The sequence below is a fragment of the Canis lupus genome, chromosome 10, assembly GCF_003254725.2.
Source record: "Canis lupus dingo isolate Sandy chromosome 10, ASM325472v2, whole genome shotgun sequence".
In the NCBI taxonomy this organism is placed as follows: Eukaryota; Metazoa; Chordata; class Mammalia; order Carnivora; family Canidae; genus Canis; species Canis lupus.
The window spans coordinates 67,063,773-67,085,472 of NC_064252.1; the positions used below are offsets into that span (position 1 = coordinate 67,063,773).

The 21,700-nt window shown below is 41.5% G+C and overlaps 1 protein-coding gene and 1 long non-coding RNA gene across 2 annotated transcripts; both read right to left on the reverse strand.

Moving 5' to 3' along the window:
* Positions 1–1,201: 1,201 nt before the first annotated feature.
* LOC112673842 (uncharacterized) lies at positions 1,202–21,472 on the reverse strand. The gene is made up of 3 exons (XR_003145073.2): positions 20,925–21,472; positions 19,454–19,608; positions 1,202–1,298 (listed from the first exon to the last, which is right to left on the reverse strand). It is a non-coding gene; the product is annotated as an uncharacterized LOC112673842 (long non-coding RNA).
* LOC112673838 (60S acidic ribosomal protein P0-like) lies at positions 10,820–11,924 on the reverse strand. The gene is given in 1 exon segment (XM_035696275.2): positions 10,820–11,924. A coding segment is annotated over 1 exon segment (954 nt). The 5' UTR covers positions 11,853–11,924; the 3' UTR covers positions 10,820–10,898.
* Positions 21,473–21,700: the final 228 nt, after the last annotated feature.

Consider the following 21,700-nt stretch of genomic DNA (forward strand, 5'->3'; position numbering starts at 1 on the left):
AGTCTATCTCCATAACCCGTGTCATAAGCCCCCAAACAACTTCTATTGGAGTTGCCAAAAAAAAAAAAAAAGACCAATTCCTAGAATTGGTGGGCTTATCAAAAGATGAACTTTTTCTAACTTAACTTTGAAATAAAATAAGGGTAACAGGAAATTGACAAAAGTGATGACATAAGTCCTATTAACTAGTTTGTTGCACAAGGGGAGGGGAGGACTTGTTAGTCCTCAGAGCTCCACCTGAACAATGCTGCCTTCAGTCCAAATTATTGCTGAATGAAGGGGAGGGACAGAGAGGCTAGGTGATCAAAGGCCTTTCAGAGAAGGATGTGAAATGACAGCCATGGGCTCTTCCCTGTCTCCAGAAGTTCACTGCACTGCATTTAATAATTGCTTCCCATTATTGCCTGACTGTCCTTTCCAAATAAATCTACCTGATTGGGATGGATTTGGTGTGGGAATATCTGTTCCAGCCTATTAGCCAGCACCTTTCTTGAGATTTCCCTGTCCACATTTATTAAGGAGATTGGGTGATAATTCAGGCCGGGTTCGGGTTCTCCTCCTGGTTTTAGAATTACAATAATGAGTGCTGATCTTAGGCCTGAAAGTCAGCATTTTGTTTTCACATCATCCTGTCCCTTAGTAGCAGAGGCAGGAGTACCGCAGCTTGGGTATAAGACCAGACCATCAAACATCAGGATTCTTGGTGTGTTTGTGAGAGTGGGAGATTTTAGGGGCAGGTTTTCTTCTTTTTGCTCTTATTTTACTCTCTGAAAGTAACTAAATCTAGCCATGCTAGAAATTTCAGTCATTATCAAGCAGACCCTTTAGAAATAAACCACGTGAGCCAAATGGTGGGGTATCCTATTCTCATCCTATCCTCTCTTCCTTCTAGAGAATTGAATCCTTACAGCTCCCAATACTCTGGTAGTTACAGAAATGTCTCTGGGTCTCCTCAAGCTCTGAACTCACCACCAACACATGACCCAGCCTCTAGAAGAGCTGTGTTTCTGTTTTAGGAATCACTATGCCCAATATCTTTGATGGTATTATTGTTGAGCTCATCCTATGAGCCAGGCACTCTTCAAAGCACTTAATCTGCAGTAATAATTCAGTATTCATAATGACTTTGTAGGTAGGTGTTATTACTGGCCATACCCATTTAGCAGGCTTGGCGATTGAGACTTAAAAAGACTGAAGACTTACCTAAAGGCCATGTAGCAAGTAAACTGGGACTCAACCCAGATCCTCCAGAGCCCCATGTTAGTGCTCTACGTAGTCTCTCCTTCTACCTTTTAGCCCTGAAAGGTCAAGGGACAACCTTGCTGTCAGGGAAATGTTGTCAACACAGAAGACAGAGCAGAACAAGATGGAGATAAAGAGTGCAGAAAAGAGCAACGATATGGATTCACGGCCATGTGGCCATCTAGGAAACATTTTTGGAATGCAAAGATAATTCAGCCACGCTGGCCATTAGATTGCACTTGGAATAATAAAGCATAACATTTTCAGAGGCAGCAGCAAAGAGACCCAGCTCTGGAGGGACAGCCATTAGAAGGTAGGTGGTTTTTTTGACTCATCTCACTTTATCCTCACAAACTCTCATTTCCATTTTACTGATGGAGAAAGTGGGCTGAAGTAGTTGTTGGCCAGTTTGCAAAGTTAGGAAGTAGCAGGGCAGTTGTATGAGCCCAGGTCAGGGTGTTGACATGGAACAGCCCACAGGGAGGAAAGTGGAGTTTGACCAGCACATTATTTCCAGAAATGTTTCTATATAAATGGAGATGGTTTTTTAAAAAAACCAGCATGAGATCTGTCTCTGTGTCTCTGTCTTTATCTCTGCCTCTTTCTACTGTACACACACACACACACACACACACACACACACGGCCCTAGAGCAGCTCAACAGGGAAAGCATAAACAATGAGATTTGTAAAGGAGAAAAATAGTGTAGTATTACTGCACTACTTTTCAGCTTCTGTAATTCCTGAGAGCATTTCTGGAAAAGTGAGGGGGTTTCGGCGAGAGAGGTTAATACGCTTCATCTAAAACAACCTTTGGCGATTCGACTGTAACTTTGATAGTGGAATTCTACTTTTTGATTCTTTAAATATGTTAGAATTATCAGCGGTATGTACCTAATCCTACATAATGTAAAAGTCATATTTAATTAAATTAATGTAACTGAAATAGTTCAGTCGGCTTAACTTGTTCATTTTCTCTAACTAAATATCAGCTTACACTAAAAATTTTATTAATCACAGTAATGAGAATTTTTATATTAAATATATATATTACATTTAGTTTAAATGTTAATAGTCTACATTATTTTAATAAATTGTGCTAAGGGAGTATATATGGAATAAGTCTCTCATGCAGATTTTATTGGTTGCTGCATAGTTAATAGACACTAATGTGATCAGAGCCTGGATGTGATCATAAGATCAGTAGTTAAAATGATTGAAATATAAATTAGGAGCTGGAATAATTGTTTGTTAGAAGCTCAGATAATAACTGTTTGGTAATGCTCGGAGGGTCGAAGAAATAAAACATTCAAATGTGCAGCAGTAACAGGCAAGAGAAACACTTTGAGGCAGACATAGGCACTGGATGTTTTTTTGCTAATTGCCCCCCCCCCTTTCTCCTGACGTGCACCTGCCCCCTCACCCATCTTGCCCCCTGTTGGTTTCTCAACCGAGAAGGCTGAGCCTTCTACCCAGTAACCAGGCCTGCTGCTCTCTGTCAGGCTCCTTGGCTTTCTCTCCTTACAGTCCACAAGTCTTACTGATGCTGATGCTGACACACCAGCTTGCTGCCATTTTGCCATTGATGTGACTGATTCCTTGAGAATGGGTAGAAAAGCCACCCTCGGGTTTGGTGGCCGGGGATGCTCTGTTTCCCGTGGCAGGGGTCTATAGACTCTGTAAATGTCTAGATGATAAATATTCTAAGCTCTTTGGACTGTATGATCCTTAGGGGAACTTCTCAACTCCGCCCTTGCAGGAACAGAAAGCAACCATTAGACAATACTAAGCAAACGGACATGGGCATATGCCAATAAAACTTTACAAAAACAGCTGAACATGGCGTACTGGCCATAGTTTGCTGCCTCTTGCTCTATTTTGCCAAATGTTCTCCTGACCCAAGACACGTTTAACTTCTCCTACAAGGAGATTCTTAGTTGAAATACCTTTGTCAACAATGAGGCTGTAACGGACTGCTTGTACCTGTTTGTGTTCTGCGCAATCCCGACAAGGTAGAATTGGTGATTGCTAATAAAAGAGAAGCAATCTACACTCTGCGACCCAGTAGCCCAGAGGTTAATTAAGAAAGAGTGTGGTCGTATTTAAGAGACTTAATCAACTTTTCAGGCTCATGCTATGAGGACTTCCTCCAGACAGGATTTGATGGTGACCAGATCTCATCCTACAAACAGACTTTTTGGGGGCAATTTTGACAGTGAATTCGCCTTTCTTATCCGCAATTTTTTATTCTCCTAAGTTCTTGGTGGAGTGACCGAAAACCATTTTCTTTTTTTCAGAGCCTTTGTCTCCTATCTCTCCTCTCCATTCCCATTAATTCACCTTCCTCCTTCACCTTTTGGAATATTTTCCTTTAATTATTTATCTTGATGGTTTGACTTGGAAAGTTCAGGGTTCTTTTCCACAGAGGGTATTTGGTATTTCTGAGCAATATACCCTCTCAATCTCCTTAATAAATTCCTTAAGGAAGTTGGGGATTTCTGACAGCAATTTTTGAATAAAGGACCTTCGATTTCCTTTTCTTCCTCTCCCCCAGAAACCATATAATTCTAACATTGTTTCCTCTTAATCTCTTCTACAGGTCAACTATTTCAACTTTTGACTTCAATTATTCACTTTCAATGTTTATGTATGTTAAATTCATTAATTTCTATTAAATTCCCTCAATTTAGTCACTGCGGGCAAGGCACTGTGAAAGACAATATTGACAAAGACAAACACACTTAAAATAGCCTCTGGCCTCGAGACACTAGTCATTAACTTACACTACAAAGTTGCATGTAATAAGCACTGTGTGAGTGGCACCAGAGAAGTTAGTAAACGTGGAAAGGACATAAAGGCCATCATTCGGTGGGGCTAGAATGTAATAGTGGACATTTGCTGGTTTTTCAGTGGGGTACCTACACTGATTTTGTGTAACCCCAATTTGTTTTGAAATTATCATGCCTCTTTATTCTCAGCCAATGTGCCAGCTGACTTTATTCCCAGGCGTCACATGCCAGGCTAATGCTTATAACCCACTCACCTGGCTGGAGTTGGATCTGCCAATAAATATAAAAACCCCAATCTGGGCCTCGAATATGTGTGTGTGCATGTGTATGTACCCATCCCAGAAGCCATTTCTCTCTTCTGCTGGATTTTTCAACAAAGGGAGTCTGAAGGTAGTGTGGGCCACTATGCAGATCCTCAAATGTAGTGAGCACAGAGAAGCCGGGCAGAGGGCTGGATCATGCTGACATCATTTGAGGTCTTCATCAATCTGGAACTGAGGTTGAACTGGACTCCTGAGCTACCTGACCCCTATATTTATTTTTTAGCTTAAACCAATTTATGTTTGGTTTTCTGCCCCTTGGAGCAGAGATATTGATAGTGTACATGGTGATGGAACTTGGACTTGAAAGACAGTAGAATCTTTGCAGGTAAAAATGAGGTCACAGTTTCTAAACCTTTTTGTTTACATACAAACTTCTGTACTTGCCAATGTTGAATATAGTTTTCATCGGGGACAAAATACCAATTCAAAGGTTGCTACTGTTGGAAGTCCTCACTTTATTCATCACATCACCCACAGATGAAATCCCAACCCATGAGATTTCTTAGCAGAAAATTGCTATATCTGCCCCTTTCTGAATGCATGGCAGGAGGAAAGAAAATTAATACTTTTGGAAATCCACCATGTGTAGAGATTTATGTTTGATCTCATTTAGTATTTGCTATAACTCTAAAAGGAAATTACGATTACTCTCTTTAAAGGTGAAAAAAGAAAGGCTTGGTGGGCTTATTCAATTTTCCAAGTTTGCATAACTAAGTCACAGAAGCATCAGAATTTGAACCCAGGTTCCACTGACTCCAAAGCCCCTGCTGATGCCTCTACATCGCATTGTTGTCATTTTCTACCCTATCCCCGGATGACAAGCCAGCTGTAGCCCATTTTCACCTTCTACCCCCTGACCAAAAGTAGAGGCGCTGGCAAGAGCCCAAGGAAGGATTTCTCTGGTTTGATACTCCTCATGGAGTTAGGCCATTACTGTGGCCCAATGTCAGGGCCATTGTTGTCTTGGGGCAGCTGTTTTTTTTTTTTTTTTTCTATTGTGATTGGTGGAGGTGGTTTAAGGCTCCCGACAAGGCGTAAGGCTGAGAGTGTAGTGTTGTGGCTTTTGGCTGCAGTGAGTCTCTGTAGCTTCTGTTGTTAATGGCCACAGCTGTCGGGGAGGGCTGAGGGAGGGCTCGGGTGCTTGTCACCTCTTCAAGCACTTCCGGGCCCTTCACAGCTGGACAGCCCAGATTCTATCAACACTCTGCAGAGTGCTATTCACAGCTGGATCTCTGCTCAGCTCTGACACTGTACAGCTTTTTCAAATAACAGCACTTTCAGAGAACATGCTCAAAGTCAGCACTTCTACCCTCCCCTTTGACTCTAGCCTTATTTGATGTACTGTCCCTTAACTAGCAAATCTAAGGGGACCCACTGCACCTGCCCAGCAGGGCCAAATGGAGCTATCTAGGGAAGTTGGCAATTGTCCCTCATCCTTCCAATTTCATTCATCACACACATCAAATTCCGAGATCAGCTCTGAATGTCCAGTCATCTGCCAGGATGGACACATAAACTAAATTTTGGCGATTTACAGCCTGGCCTTGGAGTGGGTGGGATCTGGATTTGAATACTCATACTAGCACTTAATAATGGTGTTATTACTGGAGGTGTCTGAAGCTTTAAGTCTCAAGTACAAAATGGGGATAGATCCTACTTCGGAGGGTCTCTGTGATGATTAAATGAAAAGGAGATTATAAGGGAGCTTGGTTCACAGGGTGCCTTAGCATGTAGTAGCTATTTTTTACTGAGTGTTCATGGTTCCTTTGTTATTTTTCTCTTTTCAGTTAACAGCTATTTCTTGGTGAATGAAAATACAAATTATCTTACAACTTCCATAGTAGATCTTAATATTTTGCGCTTCAACTTTCCATATGTCTGGGAGAAAGTATTTCTAATACTTTAGGGTATATCTTGAAAATATCTCTGAATTTTGTTATTGAAATCAAACAGCTTTGCCCTGAGCGACGACTGTGTAATGCCATATTGCAGCACATTTCCTGGAAGATGCAAAGCACATCACCCTGTAGAGGGGTTCCTGCAAAGATGGGTGAGTTTCACGGTCAACGATTATGTCTTTTCTGTTATGCAAAGTCCATGGTCTTTAAAGGGATATTGAGATCTTTTACATAAGCTCCATTTGCTCTACAGGCAGAGAGATGCTCTCAGGATGATACATTTTGAAAAATTTGGGTTCTGCTATCATGAGTTTTCTGAAGGGCTTTCTGTGGTGCAGTATTTGTAAAACCAGAAGTCAGGTGTCGGAATCATCCATATTGCTGAGTAGAAGGAATCTTAAGTCAATGATCTCAGCTTTTGACAGGAGTAGGCCAGTCATGGGGAAGGAATTGGCAGGATTCCCTGGGACCTTGGAGATTCTGTTAATCCTCCTCTCTCTTGGGCCTGATTTTAAACCTACCATCCCTGGACTGATACAGAACGGCATCACCTGAAGCACTCTACAGGAATCAAACCCTTTCCTGGAAGGCAGAAGGCATCGTAGCTGACATTCTTCACCTTGGCACCAGGTTATTTTTGGCAATCAAAGGCCAGGCTCAGCAGCACAGTGTGGTTCTGGAGACACTTTGGGGTGGTTTGCAGTTGAGTAACAGCTGAACTGTTGCTGGTGCTTTTAGGACACAAGAATGGGGGCAGAGAAAGCGCACACTGATTGATCCCCTGCTGAAAATGTGATGAATAAGTTGAATGAAAGGGAGGATCACTTAATGAGTTCAACTCTGCTGTAGATACTGTAAGGCTGGAAAGAAATATAAAGCTCAGTTTCTGTCCTTAAGGAACCAGTATTTGTGTTGGCAAGGCAAGAGTAAGGCACACGAAGCAACAGCCTAGATGAGAGAGTGTGTGATTAAGTGACAACCGAATAGTACAGACAGAAAGTACTCTTGGGGCCTGGCCTTGGGAGAGATGGTGGAGACGGCCAAGTGTTGACAGGTTTGCAGTGATCTGATGTTTTTGTGAGATGTTTGCCCAGGGTTAGAGACGCAGTTGTGACTACGAATGTGGCAATTCCAAAAAAATCACATCTCGGTAATTGTTTCATCTTCTCAAGTCCCAGATCCCTGTTGATTGAGGAAATCACATTGGAAACTTTTCAGGGTCACGGGATAGTATTTTGTGCTTTCTAAGAAGCCATTTAGCTAAGAGTTTTAACAGTTCTCAAGTTCTGGTAGACTTGTAAATTTCTAAATGTATGAGATCAGGGTTGCCTCACTTGCACTCACTGACCGCGTGACCTTGAGCTTGTAAACCTGCTAAGCTTTACTTTCTCTGCTGAATGAGAACGATAATACTATCCTCGCAGAGTTGTTATGAGGATCACAGGAAGATAATGTATACAAAGTGCTTGGTACATGGAAGGGGTTTTAGTGCAAGGCAGGTTTATCATGGTGACTGGTGGGGTTGGGAAGAAACACTATTGAAATCAATATAAAATCAGAGAATGTGGGGGCTGCAAGGGATCAAGTGGTGGACCAACTCCTTATTTTATAGATGAGGAATGGAGTCCGAGATAAACTAAATTATTTGCACATCAGTACACCAGCAGAAGAGTGGGACAAAGCACCTTGCCTCCTAACTGGCACTCCATTGCATTTCTCTTATCGTATGTCCTCCTATGCTAGCTTGGCGTAACAAGTCATTGAGTTTAGGAATACCTTCTTCTCATGTGTCTCTTTCTTCCACTGTCTTCCTCTGACATTATCAATAACTACTTTGGGTTAGGCATGGGGGATGCATTTAAAAGTAAACAAGATGCAGTCCTTGCCCTCAAGGAATTGGTACCTCAGATGACTCAGCTGCATTTAAGGTTCTCTGATTCACAGGGGTAAATGGAGAAATGGTTGACATGGCATTAAGGATGAATTCGGCACGGGGAGGAAGTCATGCCAGTGGAGTGGTTCAAGCCAGGGTCTAGGGGAAGGCAGTTTGGGTTGACATCTTTGGACTTAACCTTGAGCAAGTTACTGAAACTCCCTATCCGTCTATAAAAAAGGGTATAATCAGATTATCTACTTTCAAGAGTCGTGCAGATAAATGAGAATGCGGTGCAGTGCTTGGCCCATCCGAAGCAGTCAACGACAGCTGTATTTACACGGGAAAGGCACGGGTGGCATTATGGATAAGAGAGACTAGAATAGTAAAAATAGAACCACAGAATCATAATTAAGGATGTCTGATGCCTAAGTAGTGATTCTATTCCAACCCTGGAAGTAAAGTTCTTGCACAGCAGTGAGCTTTCTGCTTTTCAGGAGTGGGTCCTAAGGTATTACACTAGACAGGAGACTCGGAGTCACTAAAGCTTTTTCCAGAGAACAAACTTGGCCCCTCTCCACCATGCTTAACATCACAGAGTGATGCGACTCAACAAATATGAGACCATTAAGTGTTCCTGGGAAGTCAACAGTGGTGAATCTGGATTCTTTTCTTTTTAAAGTATTTTTTTTGCCAGATTTTTATTTCTCAAACCAGTTTCTGATTAGCAGCTTCATCTAGGCATATGAGCTCCCCTTGTTCCTTACAATTCTATTTCAGATCCGTTTTTCATCAGTTCTATTATTACACATTCTTTTCAAGACTCAGTCTCAATGTAATAATATCTACCATTTCCTTTATAGTGATTTATGACTTTATTAAAGCTCTTAGATTTCTGTTCAGATTTCTAATCTGTTGACTTGGGTTATTTTGTATAATTTAATTATTGTCAGAGGTTTTGCTAAAGGTAGGGACACCTGCATTTAATTAATGCACTGTTTGCATATTTCACATCATAAATAATGATGCCCAATAAATTACATCTTAATACTAATCCTGTAGTAGTCCTCACCACAACTCCTTGCATTTAAATCCCTGCCATGGATCAAATCATCGTCAATGGTACTTGACATCTAAATTTTTCCCCAGGATCTTTCTGACCACTCTGATGATTCTTCCCTTCTACTCACGTATGTTATAGTTATACCTAGAGCTTTCAGAGGTTGGCCAGTAGAGATGAGGAGTGGCACAATTGGATTTTTTTTTTTCTCTGTGATTTCCTTTTCTGGATGTACAAATTCCAAGAATCTGGGTGGTTAGGAGCCAGTTCATCTTTTTCTAGCCACTTCATTAGAAACCTACATAAAGATCACTGGGGCTTATGGTGGAATTGATGGGCTACTGTCTAGAACGCATTTCCTTCAGACTGTAGAAATCAAAGTCACCACTCTAAGAAAGCATTTCAATTTTACTTTCATCAAAGAGTTAAAAAGCCAAAGCCTTTTAGCATCTCGTTTCACTTACACACATAGCCCATTATAACCTGCATAAACAAGGATGACAAGTTGAGATTAATGAGAGTCCCCAAGTGACAGAACAATTTAATTGTCAGAAATCATAGGAGCTGAACTTTACCAGTATATTTATATAAGACAACCATACTCTAAAAACTTCCCTAATTGATTATGACCAATAAGTAATAACTCGGAAAGCAGTTTTCTGGTATACAAATAACAAATGACTCATAATAGTTAATTGAAGTATTAAGATGCATAAGGGAAGAATATTAGATTGACTAGATAAATGATTCATAATGTAAGGCAAATAATTGGAGAGTTCATACTCCTAAGTAGGATATAGTTCGTAAGCAATGCTGAAAGTACATCAAGTAAAGGGGATTGTGTTGCAAAATGAACTCCCAGCTAATTGGGCATCATAGCTGTGTTGCCTCCAGGCTCCATTGGATCTTAGCTTTCAGGCAAAGCAGCCTTCTGTGGATGCTTCTAAGCCACGGCTTATCTTGGATCTTGCGGCCCTTGCAAAATAAGGGGATGGGGTCAGAAGCTGGACGGTGGGTAGGGCAGCCAGACACATGCAGAAGGCGGACTGCATTATGGCTGAGCACATACAATCGTGCCAGGTCCTGTCTTTCAAGGCTGTCTTTGACTGGCCATGGGCCCAGCTTTGGGGACCCAGGGCACCTGACCTAAATAAAGTCTCTCTCAATGACCTCCATGCTGATCTTACTTGCGGACAGTGGCAGCTGCTTATGTAATGCAACTTTGGGGATCCTTTGCACCCAAATATCTCTGTACTCTGTGCATGCTCGACTGTTCTCCCTCTGAAAGCCCAGCAAGTTAAGTAGTTTGATCAAAGTCAACAGCAGAAGGAAGTGACTACATCTAAGCATTCCTATACCAGGTGACGTTGTGTGTAGACTCTGTCTAATATAATTAAGAATAGTCTCCCAGAAATGTCACTTAAGAGCAAAGTTTTCTTTTCAGTCACTATTTTGCCCTTATTTGCCACCTGTAGGCTTCAGTGAGGGTTGAATAATACTTACACATTAGAGCTGTACTAGAGTTTCTTGTTGGGAATTCCATACGAAACCCTGTACTCTCAATGCACTTTGATTGACTTTAATTTCTGACTGCCCCCAAAGGTTCCAAATATTCCAAGCACATTTTAAACTTCTTTTTTTTTTTTAAAGAGAAGTAAGCCTTTATTTCCGTGTTTCACAAATAAACTTGGCTGAATTGGTTGCTTTTTAGTGATTAGTCAAAGAGACCAAATCCCATATCCTCGTCCGACTCCTCCGACTCTTTCTTTGCTTCAACCTTGGCTGGGGCTGCGGCGGCAGCAGGTGCAGCAGTGGTGGCAGCAGCCATGGGGGCAGCAGCCACAAATGCAGATGGATCAGCCAAGAAGGCCTTGACCTTTTCAGCAAGTGGGAAGGTGTAATCAGTTTCCACAGACAAAGCCGGGCCCCGCTTGTATCCATTGATGATAGGATGGGGCACTGATGCAACAGTCGGGTAACCTACCTGCAGACATACACTGGCGACGCTGCGGACACCCTCCAGGAAGCAAGACTGCAGAGTTTCCTCTGTGATGTCAAGCACTTCAGGGGTGCAGATGCTGCCATTGTCAAACACCTGCTGGACGATCAGCCCAAAGGAGAAGGGAGGGATGTTTAGCATGTTCAGCAGTGTGGCTTCACTGGCTCCCACTTTGTCTCTGGCCTTAATCAGCTGCACGTCATTCAGGATTTCAGTGGTGCCCCTGGAGATCTTAGTGGTAATGCCTAAAGCCTGGAAGAAGGAGGTCCTCTTGGCCCCCAGACCAGTGTTCTGGGCTGGCACAGTGTCTTCACATGGAGCTATGGCACCAGCACGGGCAGCAGCTGGCACCTTATCGGCCAGCAGCATGTCCCTCATCTCAGTGAGGTCCTCCTTGGTGAACACAAAGCCCACATTCCCCCGGATATGAGGCAACAGTTTCTCCAGTGCTGGGTTGTTCTCCAAATGCCCTCAGATGGCCTTGCGTATCATGGTATTCTTGCCCATCAGCACGACAGCCTTCCTGCGGAGGGACATGCGGGTCTGCTGCATCTGCTTTGAACCCACATTGTCTGCTCCCGCAAGGAAGCATTTTGGATAATCATCCACAAGTTGGATGATCTTAAGGAAGTAGTTGGACTTCCAGGTCGCCCTGTCTTCCCTGGGCATCGCGGTGGTGCGTCAGGGATTGCCACGCAGGGTTTAAAGACGATGTCACTCTCACGAGGATGCCTGGAGAGAGGAGGCTTAAACTTCTTTCTGAACTTCTTTAAAAATCCTGTTCTGCTGATGGTATGGGGATAGCACTTTACTTCGCCAGTAGGAAACTGGGCACCCCTTTGGCCTCATGTTAGTTTAATTTTAAAACAGTAACATCTTCCATCGATTTGAGAGAAAGATAAGCAGTGTTAGTTAAGTGACTACCTGTGAGCCCCACACCGTTCCAGGTATTTGATGTGTTTGCTCATTTAATCATCACCAAACTTTCAGAAATAGAAGATGTTCTTTTGTGTAACAGATGAGAAGCCTCACCTTGAAGGAGATTAAGTTACAATGTGTGTTTTATACACTTCTCAGCTTGTATCCTTTATTCCCAATTATGATGGACACAGTTTTTTTCTGGCACAGAAGCAGATAGTTGATAAATGCCAGTAGAATCTAATTCTGCAAATGCCTGATTTCAGCTTTAGGATTAAAGGGTAAATGAGTTTAGACAGAGCAAGACTGTTCTAAATTCTTCCAACTAGAAAACCAACACTTAGTGCCCAATGAGTGTTCAGTAGTATTATTAAGAATAGGAAACTGTATTTACATACATACATACCTTACTTGTCCAAGGAAACATTTGGGGAATACAGTTTCTCAATTTAGAAACATAGTTGGTCATAGTTTTCTTTGGGGAAAATCCCTGCAATAGCTTCTCATGCCTCTTGGGGCAAGGAACCATGGTCTTTACAGGCACCTGCTGTTCTCAAACTCTGGGCTCTTCCTCATAGATCTGCATAGCTAGCTCCCTCATCTAGAAGTCTTTGCTCAAGTATCCTCACCTTCTCAATGGGCGATACTCTGAACCCTGTATTTAAGAGGGCAACCTGTGCTGGCCCCCAACTCCGAAACTCCTGATCCCCTCAGTCCATTCAATTATCTCTCTCTTCCCTACCACTTAACATGCTTTCACTTACAGGAAAGTTTTCTTATTTATTGTCTTTAATGTTTAATGGTGAGTTTCTCTCACCATGAAAATGTAAGCTCCAGGAGGGCATGGATTAATGTCTCATTCACTGATATATCCCAAGTGTCTAGAGGAATGTCTGTCCAGTAAGGGCTGAATGAATGAATGGATAGAAATAAATATTTGTCGAATGAATACAGAGTCATCCACTTTTCCCTTAAATCATTTTGCCTTTTGACTAAACCATTCTCATTATCTGGGAATTGATAATGATCATCCCTGGATCTGTGCAGATTTTCAAAACCTCCTCATTTCCTTAGGTGTCCTGCCTTTTAAATTTTACCTAGAGACATAAAACTATAAATATATCATTTGGTTATTTTTAAGTACAGTAAAACAAATACTAAAAACTTGACTTCTGATTTTTAGTAGCGACTAGATCTGAGAACATGCTGCCATCTTGGTCTGTCCAACCTCTTTTACCTCTTTCAGATAAGGCCATCAAAGCACTAAGGCAGTTTGTAGTGCACTCAAGGGTGCTTTGCTGGTGAGTGGTTGGGATTTGGAGGAGACCCTTGACTGCTGATGGTTGGCCTCTCAGAACATTCTTGTAGGACTAACTCTCTTATTACTGCCTCACCAGTCTGACGTGTGTATTATGCATGTCATTCTCCTAAGTGACCATAGGGAAGTTTATTCTTTAAATCTCATGAATGTCTTTCCTCTCTCTTCTCTGCTTACATCATCTTCAAGACAAAAGCTGCAGGTCAAGTGAACTGCACAGTGGTCAAAGCTCTTGCTGCAGTAATCCAGCTCAAGTCTGGCCCTTTTTCTTGAAAAGGACAGAGCAGTTCTTTTGACTGCTTCTTCTAGGCATGCTTGAAAAATAACCCAGCTAGCATTCCCCTAGCCTCCATGTATGATTTCATTGGGAAACTATGCATAAGATACTTTGGAAATAAATATACACAAGAAATTACAACTCTGTTTGAATGACCCTCTACCTTGGAATGTCTAGAACTGTGAGAATTATAAGGCCAAGAAATATGTCCAGGCCTGCTTGCTTGAAAAGTTACTATTCCTTATATGGAATCTGAACAGACAGGGAGCTGAAGTTGTATAAACTAAATGTAGATTTTTTTTTCCCAGCCACTTATGTGCCTCATCCTTGACCTATTTCATTTATAGGTTCCTTTAAGATATTACGTCTTGAAAGCTCATTGCCTTCTTGATGGTCCAACAGTGATTTTCAAAAACAGTGAGTGCTTTACACAGACTGTATATCAGAATGATCCAAGGATGGGTGGACCCAGAAAGGGTTGGACCATGAGTACACTGGTGCAATCAAATCAGTAGAATGTGAGGCCTGCTGACAATGTGGAGGTCTTGTCAGAGTACCCTAGGTAGAGTTTACTCGTTACTGTTAGAAATTTTAAAATGTAGACATCCAGAAATGTTTAGTCTGGTTTTCAGTACGAAAGAAGGGCAAGTGGATTCAGTCAAGGACCCACAGCATGATAAATATTTCTTTTACTCTATTTCCTTGAAAATGGAGAAGATAGAGCAACAAGCTGTGAACCTAAACCTAAAAGATAGAAGTTCTACTTTTTAATAGGGATAATTATTTTATTATATAAAATGTAGAAAGGGCACATTTTTATAATTTTGGTTTACACAGAATATTTTATTTTTTTATTTTTTTTATTATTTTTTTATTTTTTAAACTTTTATTTATTTATGATAGTCACAGAGAGAGAGAGAGAGGCAGAGACACAGGCAGAGGGAGAAGCAGGCTCCATGCACCGGGAGCCCGACATGGGATTCGATCCCGGGTCTCCAGGATCGTGCCCTGGGCCAAAGGCAGGAGCCAAACCACTGCGCCACCCAGGGATCCCTTTAATGTAAGAAATTCAGAATAGTGACAACATGTGCTTGAAAGGTTATGCTTTCATTAATCCTCACCAGCAATTCTGAAGTCTGCCTGGGTTCAAATCCCAACTGTACCAGTAATCAGGATAGGTATCTTATCTTCTCTAAGCTGTGGTTTGTCATCTAAAAGATGAGGATTAAAAACAGTACCTACCCTAGAGAATTGTTGTAAGAGTTTTTAATAAGGTAAATCAACACAAATACAAAGACTTATAAATACGTAGTATTTGGTAAGTAGACACAATTATTATTCTCACTAGCCATATGTATTGATTGCCATACTTGACAATATTGGAATTTTTAAAAAGTGGAAGGTAGATTGTAGAAAGATGCCACACATATTGAAACTGGCCTTCTTGGATGAACTCACTGACTAGTTACTCAAGGTTTCTTTTCCTTTTCTAGACTTAGATCTACATTTTTGTACAAGTGGAGAAGAGTGACAGTTACTTAAATAAATCAAAGGAAGGGCTGATTTTTGGCCTTTATTACTGGAATTTTTCAGATGGAGTCTTGCATTGGTTATATGTATAGAGTGTGATTTTATACTTAGTTTCACAGATATGTAGAGATTGATCTGAAGATTGACCCGGAGATTAAAAAAATAGCTGTAATACATAAAATATTGCTGTTTCTTCCTAAAGCTTAGATGTCAACATTTCCTTACACTGGAGGGAGGGAACACTCCCAAATTCATTTTATCAGGCCAGCATTATCCTGATACCAAAACGAGAAATAACACGACTAGAAAAGAGAACTATAGGGGCCAATTATCCTTAATGAATACAGGTGTAAAAATTCTCAACAAAATACGAGCAAGCTGAATTTAGCAGGATATTAAAAGGATCATTCACCATGATCAAGTGGGACTTATTCCTGGGATGCAAGGATGGTTCAATATATGTAAATCAATCAGTGTGGTACATTAATAGAACAAAAGAAAAGAATCATATGATCATCTCAGTAGATGCAGAAAAAGTATTTGACAAAATTCAACTTCTGTTCATAATAAAAACTCTTAACAAATTAGGCAGAGAAGGAACCTACCTCTACATAATAAAGGACATATATGATGAGCTGACATCTGCTATCATACTCAATGGTAAAAGGTTGAAAGCTTTTTCCCTAAGATCAGAAATAAGACCAAGGCATTGACTCTTAACACTCCTATCCCACATAGTACTTGAAGTCCTAGCTAAGGCAGTCAGACAAGAAAGTGAAATAAAAGGTATCAGTATTGGAAAGGAAGATGTAAAATTGTTTTTTATTGCAGAGGAAATAATTTCACAGGTGATAAATCCTAAAATTTCAACAAAAAACTGTTAAGTTTAATCAGTGAACTCAATAAAGTTTCAGGATACAGAATTAACATACAAAAATCAGTAGTGTTTCTAGACACTAACAATGGATTTTCTGTAAAAGAGAAAAGAAATTGATCCCATTTACAATAGCATCAAAAACAAAATACTGAAGAATAACCCTAACCGAGGAGGAGAAAGTTTTACTCTGAAAACTATAAGACATTGATAAAAGAAGACAAAGAAGGCATAAATAAATGGTAAATTATCTCATATTCATGGATTGGAAGAATTAGTATTGTTAAAATGTCAATACTATGAAAAGCCATTTATAGATTCAGTACAATCCATATCAAGATACCAATGGCATTTTTTAAAGATTTTATTTATTTATTAATGAGAGACACACAGAGAGAGAGGCAGAGACATAGGCAGAGGGAGAAGCAGGCTCCCTGCAGGGAGCCCAATGTGGGACTCGATCCCAGGACTCCAGGATCAGGCCCTGAGCCAAAGACAGATGCTCAACTGCTGAGCCACCCAGGTGCCCCTCCAATGGCATTTCTTACAGAAGCAGACAAAACACTTCTAAAATTTATATGCAATCAAAGAAATCCCAAGAAAGAAGAAAAAAACAGGAGGCATCACACTCCCTGATTTCAAGCTATCTCATTAAACTATGGTAGTCAAAATAGCATGGTACTGGCATAAAAACAAACAGGCCAAGAGAATGGAATGGAGAGACTAGACATAAATCCACACATTTATAGCCAACTAATATTTGACAAAGGAGTCAAGAATACTCAACAGAGAAAAGATGTGTTCTCTTCAATAAATGGTGCTGGGAAAATTGAACATTCAAAAGAATGGAAATGGAATCCTACCTTATACCACTCAGAAATAATTAACTCAAAGTGTATTAAAGACTTAAATGCTAGACCTAAAAACATAACACTCCTAAACAAAAAATAGCAGTTATACTCCATGACATGAACTCTGGCAATGATTTTGAAATATGGTACCTAAAGCACAAGAGACAAGAAAAAAACAAGTGGGACCACCTCAAACTAAAAAGCTTCCACCCAACAAAAGAAACTATCAACAAAGTGCAAAAACAACCTACAGAACAGGAAAAATATTTGCAAACCATACATCTGATAAAGGATTAATATCTAAAACATATGACTAATGCCTACAATTCAATAGCCAAAAAACCTAAATTGCCCAATTTTAACCAAGGTTTGACCTCAGTAGATGTTTCTCCAAAGAAGATATACAAAGAGCCAACAGATGCATGAGAGGAAGTGGAGCATCATTAGTCATCAGGGAAATGCAAATTAAAACCACAGGAAGATACCACTTCACACCTATTCCAATGGTCATCATCAAAAAGACCAGAGACAAGAAATGCTGGTAGGGATGTGGAGAAAGGGAATTCTTGTGCACTCTTGGTGGGGCCATAAATTGGTGCAGCCACTATGGAAAAGATTAAAAAATCACAAAAATTAAAAAGAGAACTGCCGTATGATCTGGTGACTCTACTTTGGAGAATATATCCACAGGAAATGAAAACACTGACCTGACAAGATGTTAGTACTCCCATAGGAAGACCTGGAAACAACCTAAGCAGCCATGAATGAATGAATGAACGAATCGGTAAATAAATTGGTGTACACACACACACACACACACACACAATGGAATATTACTCAATCATAAAAAAATGAGGGGATCCTATGTGTGATAACATGGATGGATCTTGAAGGCATTTGTTAAGTAAGATGGGGGTGACAGAGAAAGACAAATACTGTACGATTCACCTAATGTGGAATCTAAAACAAAAACAGAAACAAGCTCGTAGAAAAAAAAAACAGACTTGTGGTTGCCAGAAGTGGAGGTGAGGGGAAGGTGGAAACGGAGGAGGTGGCCAAAATGTGCAAACTTCTGGTCAGAGGACACACCAGCCCGAGGCATGTAATACGCAACGTGGGGACCGCCGTGAACGCTGCTGTAGGACAGACAGGAAATCGTTAAGGGAGTAAATCCGAACAGTCCTCATCACAAAGAGAAATTTTTCTTCTTCTTTTCTTTCCTTTCCTTTTCTTTTTCTGGTGCCCATGTAGGATGATGGATGTTAGCTGAACCTACCGTGGCAATCATTTCACAGCACATGTAAATCAAACCGCCGGCCTGTACTCCTTCAATTTATACAGTGACACATGTCAATTGTTTCTCTATAAAACTGGAAAAAAAAAACCTCTCACACTGCATTCTCTCCAGGGCAGGCTCTTGACCCAATAGCAGACTGTCTAGGCTTCCTCGGAAGCAAGTGGAAGCTTCCCACTCCCGTAAATGCGAAAGGCTCAGCTTGGAGGAACATGTTATAATTTTGAAACAAGTAGATCTGGAGAGAAGATATTTTGGCCCTGGCCTATGTATCAAGTTTGTGGTGTAAGCTCAGGGTTTTTCTTTGAAGGTGGAAGTGGTATCATCAGCTTCTCCTTGACTAGTCCCTCTGCAGGCCTGAATCTAGCCCTGGGCTTCTAGAGGACTGGGATACTTTTATAGCCACTGTGGTATTTTGTGACCAAAATAAATACATATTTTATACTTAGGGAAGACTAACATTAAGGAATCTCAAAATGGCTTCTAAGCTCAGTGATGGAAATAGAGTGAGTACTAAATATCTCTATTTCACTTGAAAATACCGTTTGTTGTTAGAGGCTTTGGTATAATTCAGGCTCTGGGTGACTTTGATTTTGGTAAACCTGATTTTCTAGTTTTTAAATCTCCAATCACTAAGCATCTGGTTCTTTGCTCTTTAAAGAAGCTAATACTCCGACAGTACTTAATATTTTCCATTTTCAGCAAAGCCAGCTTTAAATATTTCCTAGTGCTAATGCACGATTTGTCTAAGCATTTTAGCTAAATCTAATCTTTCATTACCGCTGGTTCGCGTCTCTATTTTCAGACGGTTAATTTGCCGACTTTCTGCAAAGTTCAGTTTTGTTACATGTCTGATCAAGCTTAACAATAATTTCCTATATTATATTAGCCAAAGTAATGTTTGTTTATGAGCTTAGAGTCATATTTATTAACATCCATGATTAACTGAAAATTGCCCCATGTGGTATTTCAATCCACAAATGTGTTTTGATTAGAGAAGGGACAATTATTCCATTTGCATTTGATTCTAACACAAATGGTATAATTTTCAGCTCTCTTAGTCAAACAGATAGTAGTGGAGAAAAGAAAAGGTAAGGCCTCTGAACGACTGCCCGTGTGGCTGCTGCTTTCTCATCGTTTAGACCCTAATGTGGTTCTTTTCTTTGCAGCCCGTTTCTATAAAATAGTTTTTTAGTATGGATAATTACCTTAATTGTTCACACGGTCTCCAAAGTATCACGGGGGCATTATCTGCTATGCTGCTCGAGACTGATCATCGTGTACTTTCTCACATATTTCATCCTCTTTAGGATTGGATGTCTATTTAGATTTAATACTTGACGAATATTCTGCGTGTAGAAATCTTGTAAATAAGAAAAAAATATATTTTGAAAAGATGATTTATGTTCTCTTTAATTCTGACTACTTTCTCCGAAGCTTTTGTGACCTGATATAAATCTCCAGGCCTGCCTTCGTTTTTTTTTTTTTTTTTTTTTTTCTTCTTTCTTGGTAGAACAGAATTCAGCTTTTCGCAGATTGCTTTGGACTATCAGCAAGGGAGTGTGCATGAGCGTCTGATGCTGCTGGAAACCAGAATCTGCTTTTTGGAAGGCGCGGGGGCTCCGAGTGGTCTTTGGAAGCACTGAGGTTCCAGCATGGGGCACAGGGGCTCTTGCGGGCCCAGAGCCCGGCGGGCTGAGGGGCTCGGCCTCCGCACACCTGCCGACATGGGGTCACCCTCACAGGAACTCCTAGGACACTCGAGTCACTTTTTGCTGGAGATAGGAACCACACTTAAAGGCCAAAAATGTTGGGCAGGGCCGGTGGGTGGGGCGAGGGGGGGAAGAGGGGTGTCGTTCTTTCATTTGCAGTTCAGAAAACCAGACACAAGACGACTTGACTTTTGTTGTCCTCCTGGGGCTGAGAGCTATAAAGACGCAAGTTTTGGTCCTAGTATAGTCTTTTAAAGCTGGACTGAAGAGAATGCCTAGCACAGCTCCCACTACTCTCCGAAACACTGGTTGGATGGGTGAATGAATGAATGAACGAATGAATGAACGGTTCAGAACACCCCGGGTGACCACAGGCCTGAGGCTTCCATTTCAACCCTCCAAGCTTCTGATGATTCCTTTACCCGGTTCGCTCAATTAGCTGTATCCAAAAGTTTTGCCCTAATTCCTAAGAAAAAACTTCCGAAGCACCTCTTAAATTTCTTGTGATTGGCTTTCATCTGCATAGAACCCCCTTTTTGTGCCCGAATGCCAGCTTTAATAAATCAGCCCGCTCAAATTGAATAAATCTATTTAAATACTTATAAAATATTAAGGATGCATTTGGGAAAAGCCTCTAAGGTTATTGTGGCACCCATGTACCTCACAGTAACTAATTTATTAAGCAGTTTGCAAACCTGGAAAGAAAGGAAAAAGAAAAATGGTTTCATAAACCAAGAGCAGAAGCCAATTTTTCAGCTCAGATGATGAAAGGAAGCATGCATTTCTAATCAAAAAGACAGATAAGCCTTCTCTCTCCCACCATTCCCTCACCGGTAAAGTGCCTTTTCATCATCAACAACACTCCATTCCTAATGGCTGCCCGGGCCTTTCTGCACCTTCTCCATCCGCTGGTAATGTACACACAGCATCCCTTTGAAACAAGAGCCCATTAGCTGCGGCAGCCCACCTTCTCACAGGACGATCTTCTGTTGCAAGTCATCAGCGCGGTGTTAAATCATCCCTACTGGGCATGCTCAGAACCCTGTCAGAGGGATAAACTGATATTTAGAGCCGTAGCATGAAAATTGCTTTTCAGCCCCCTTGAAGGACAGTTAAAAAAAAAAAAAAAAAGGAAAGAAAGGGAAAAGGTCATAAGCTAGACAGGTAACGCCAGGCTCATTCTGTCCCCGTGGAGCTTTCCTTCTTTGGATCTCCTTGGGTGATGGTTCTCGACCCTCGGTCGGAGCCGGGTCACCAACGGCTGGCCCCTGGTGCAAGGAGCCGGGCCCAGGGCTGTGGTCGCCCCGTGTCTCCAGCGCGTCACGTTACCCCCTCCCGGAGCAATCACGCGCGTTTATAGTAGTGACAGTTGTCGTTTCAAATGGGTTTGGCCTGCCTTGTAGGGCTCTGAAGTATGAGTGGTCGGTCGGTCACCGAGGCATCTCGCCCAGGTGTTGCCCATGTAGCCGGCCTGGGGCCTCCCGAGAACCCTGCACAAGGACACTCAGGACCCGGCTGTGCCATCCTGTCCCAGGGGCCAGTGTGATGGGGTGGGGGGGGCTGCCTCAGTGCTCTTGCCTCTCCCCACGTGGGTTTGTTGTTGGGAATGTCCTGACGCCCCGATGATAAGGGTATTAGGCCTAATGGAGCATTTGGAAGGCACGTGGGAACATCGGGGGGAGGGAAGGTTGAGTTTGTGGGAGTCACTCGCTTGCCTGTTTCGAAGGCCTGGTATTAACAGGC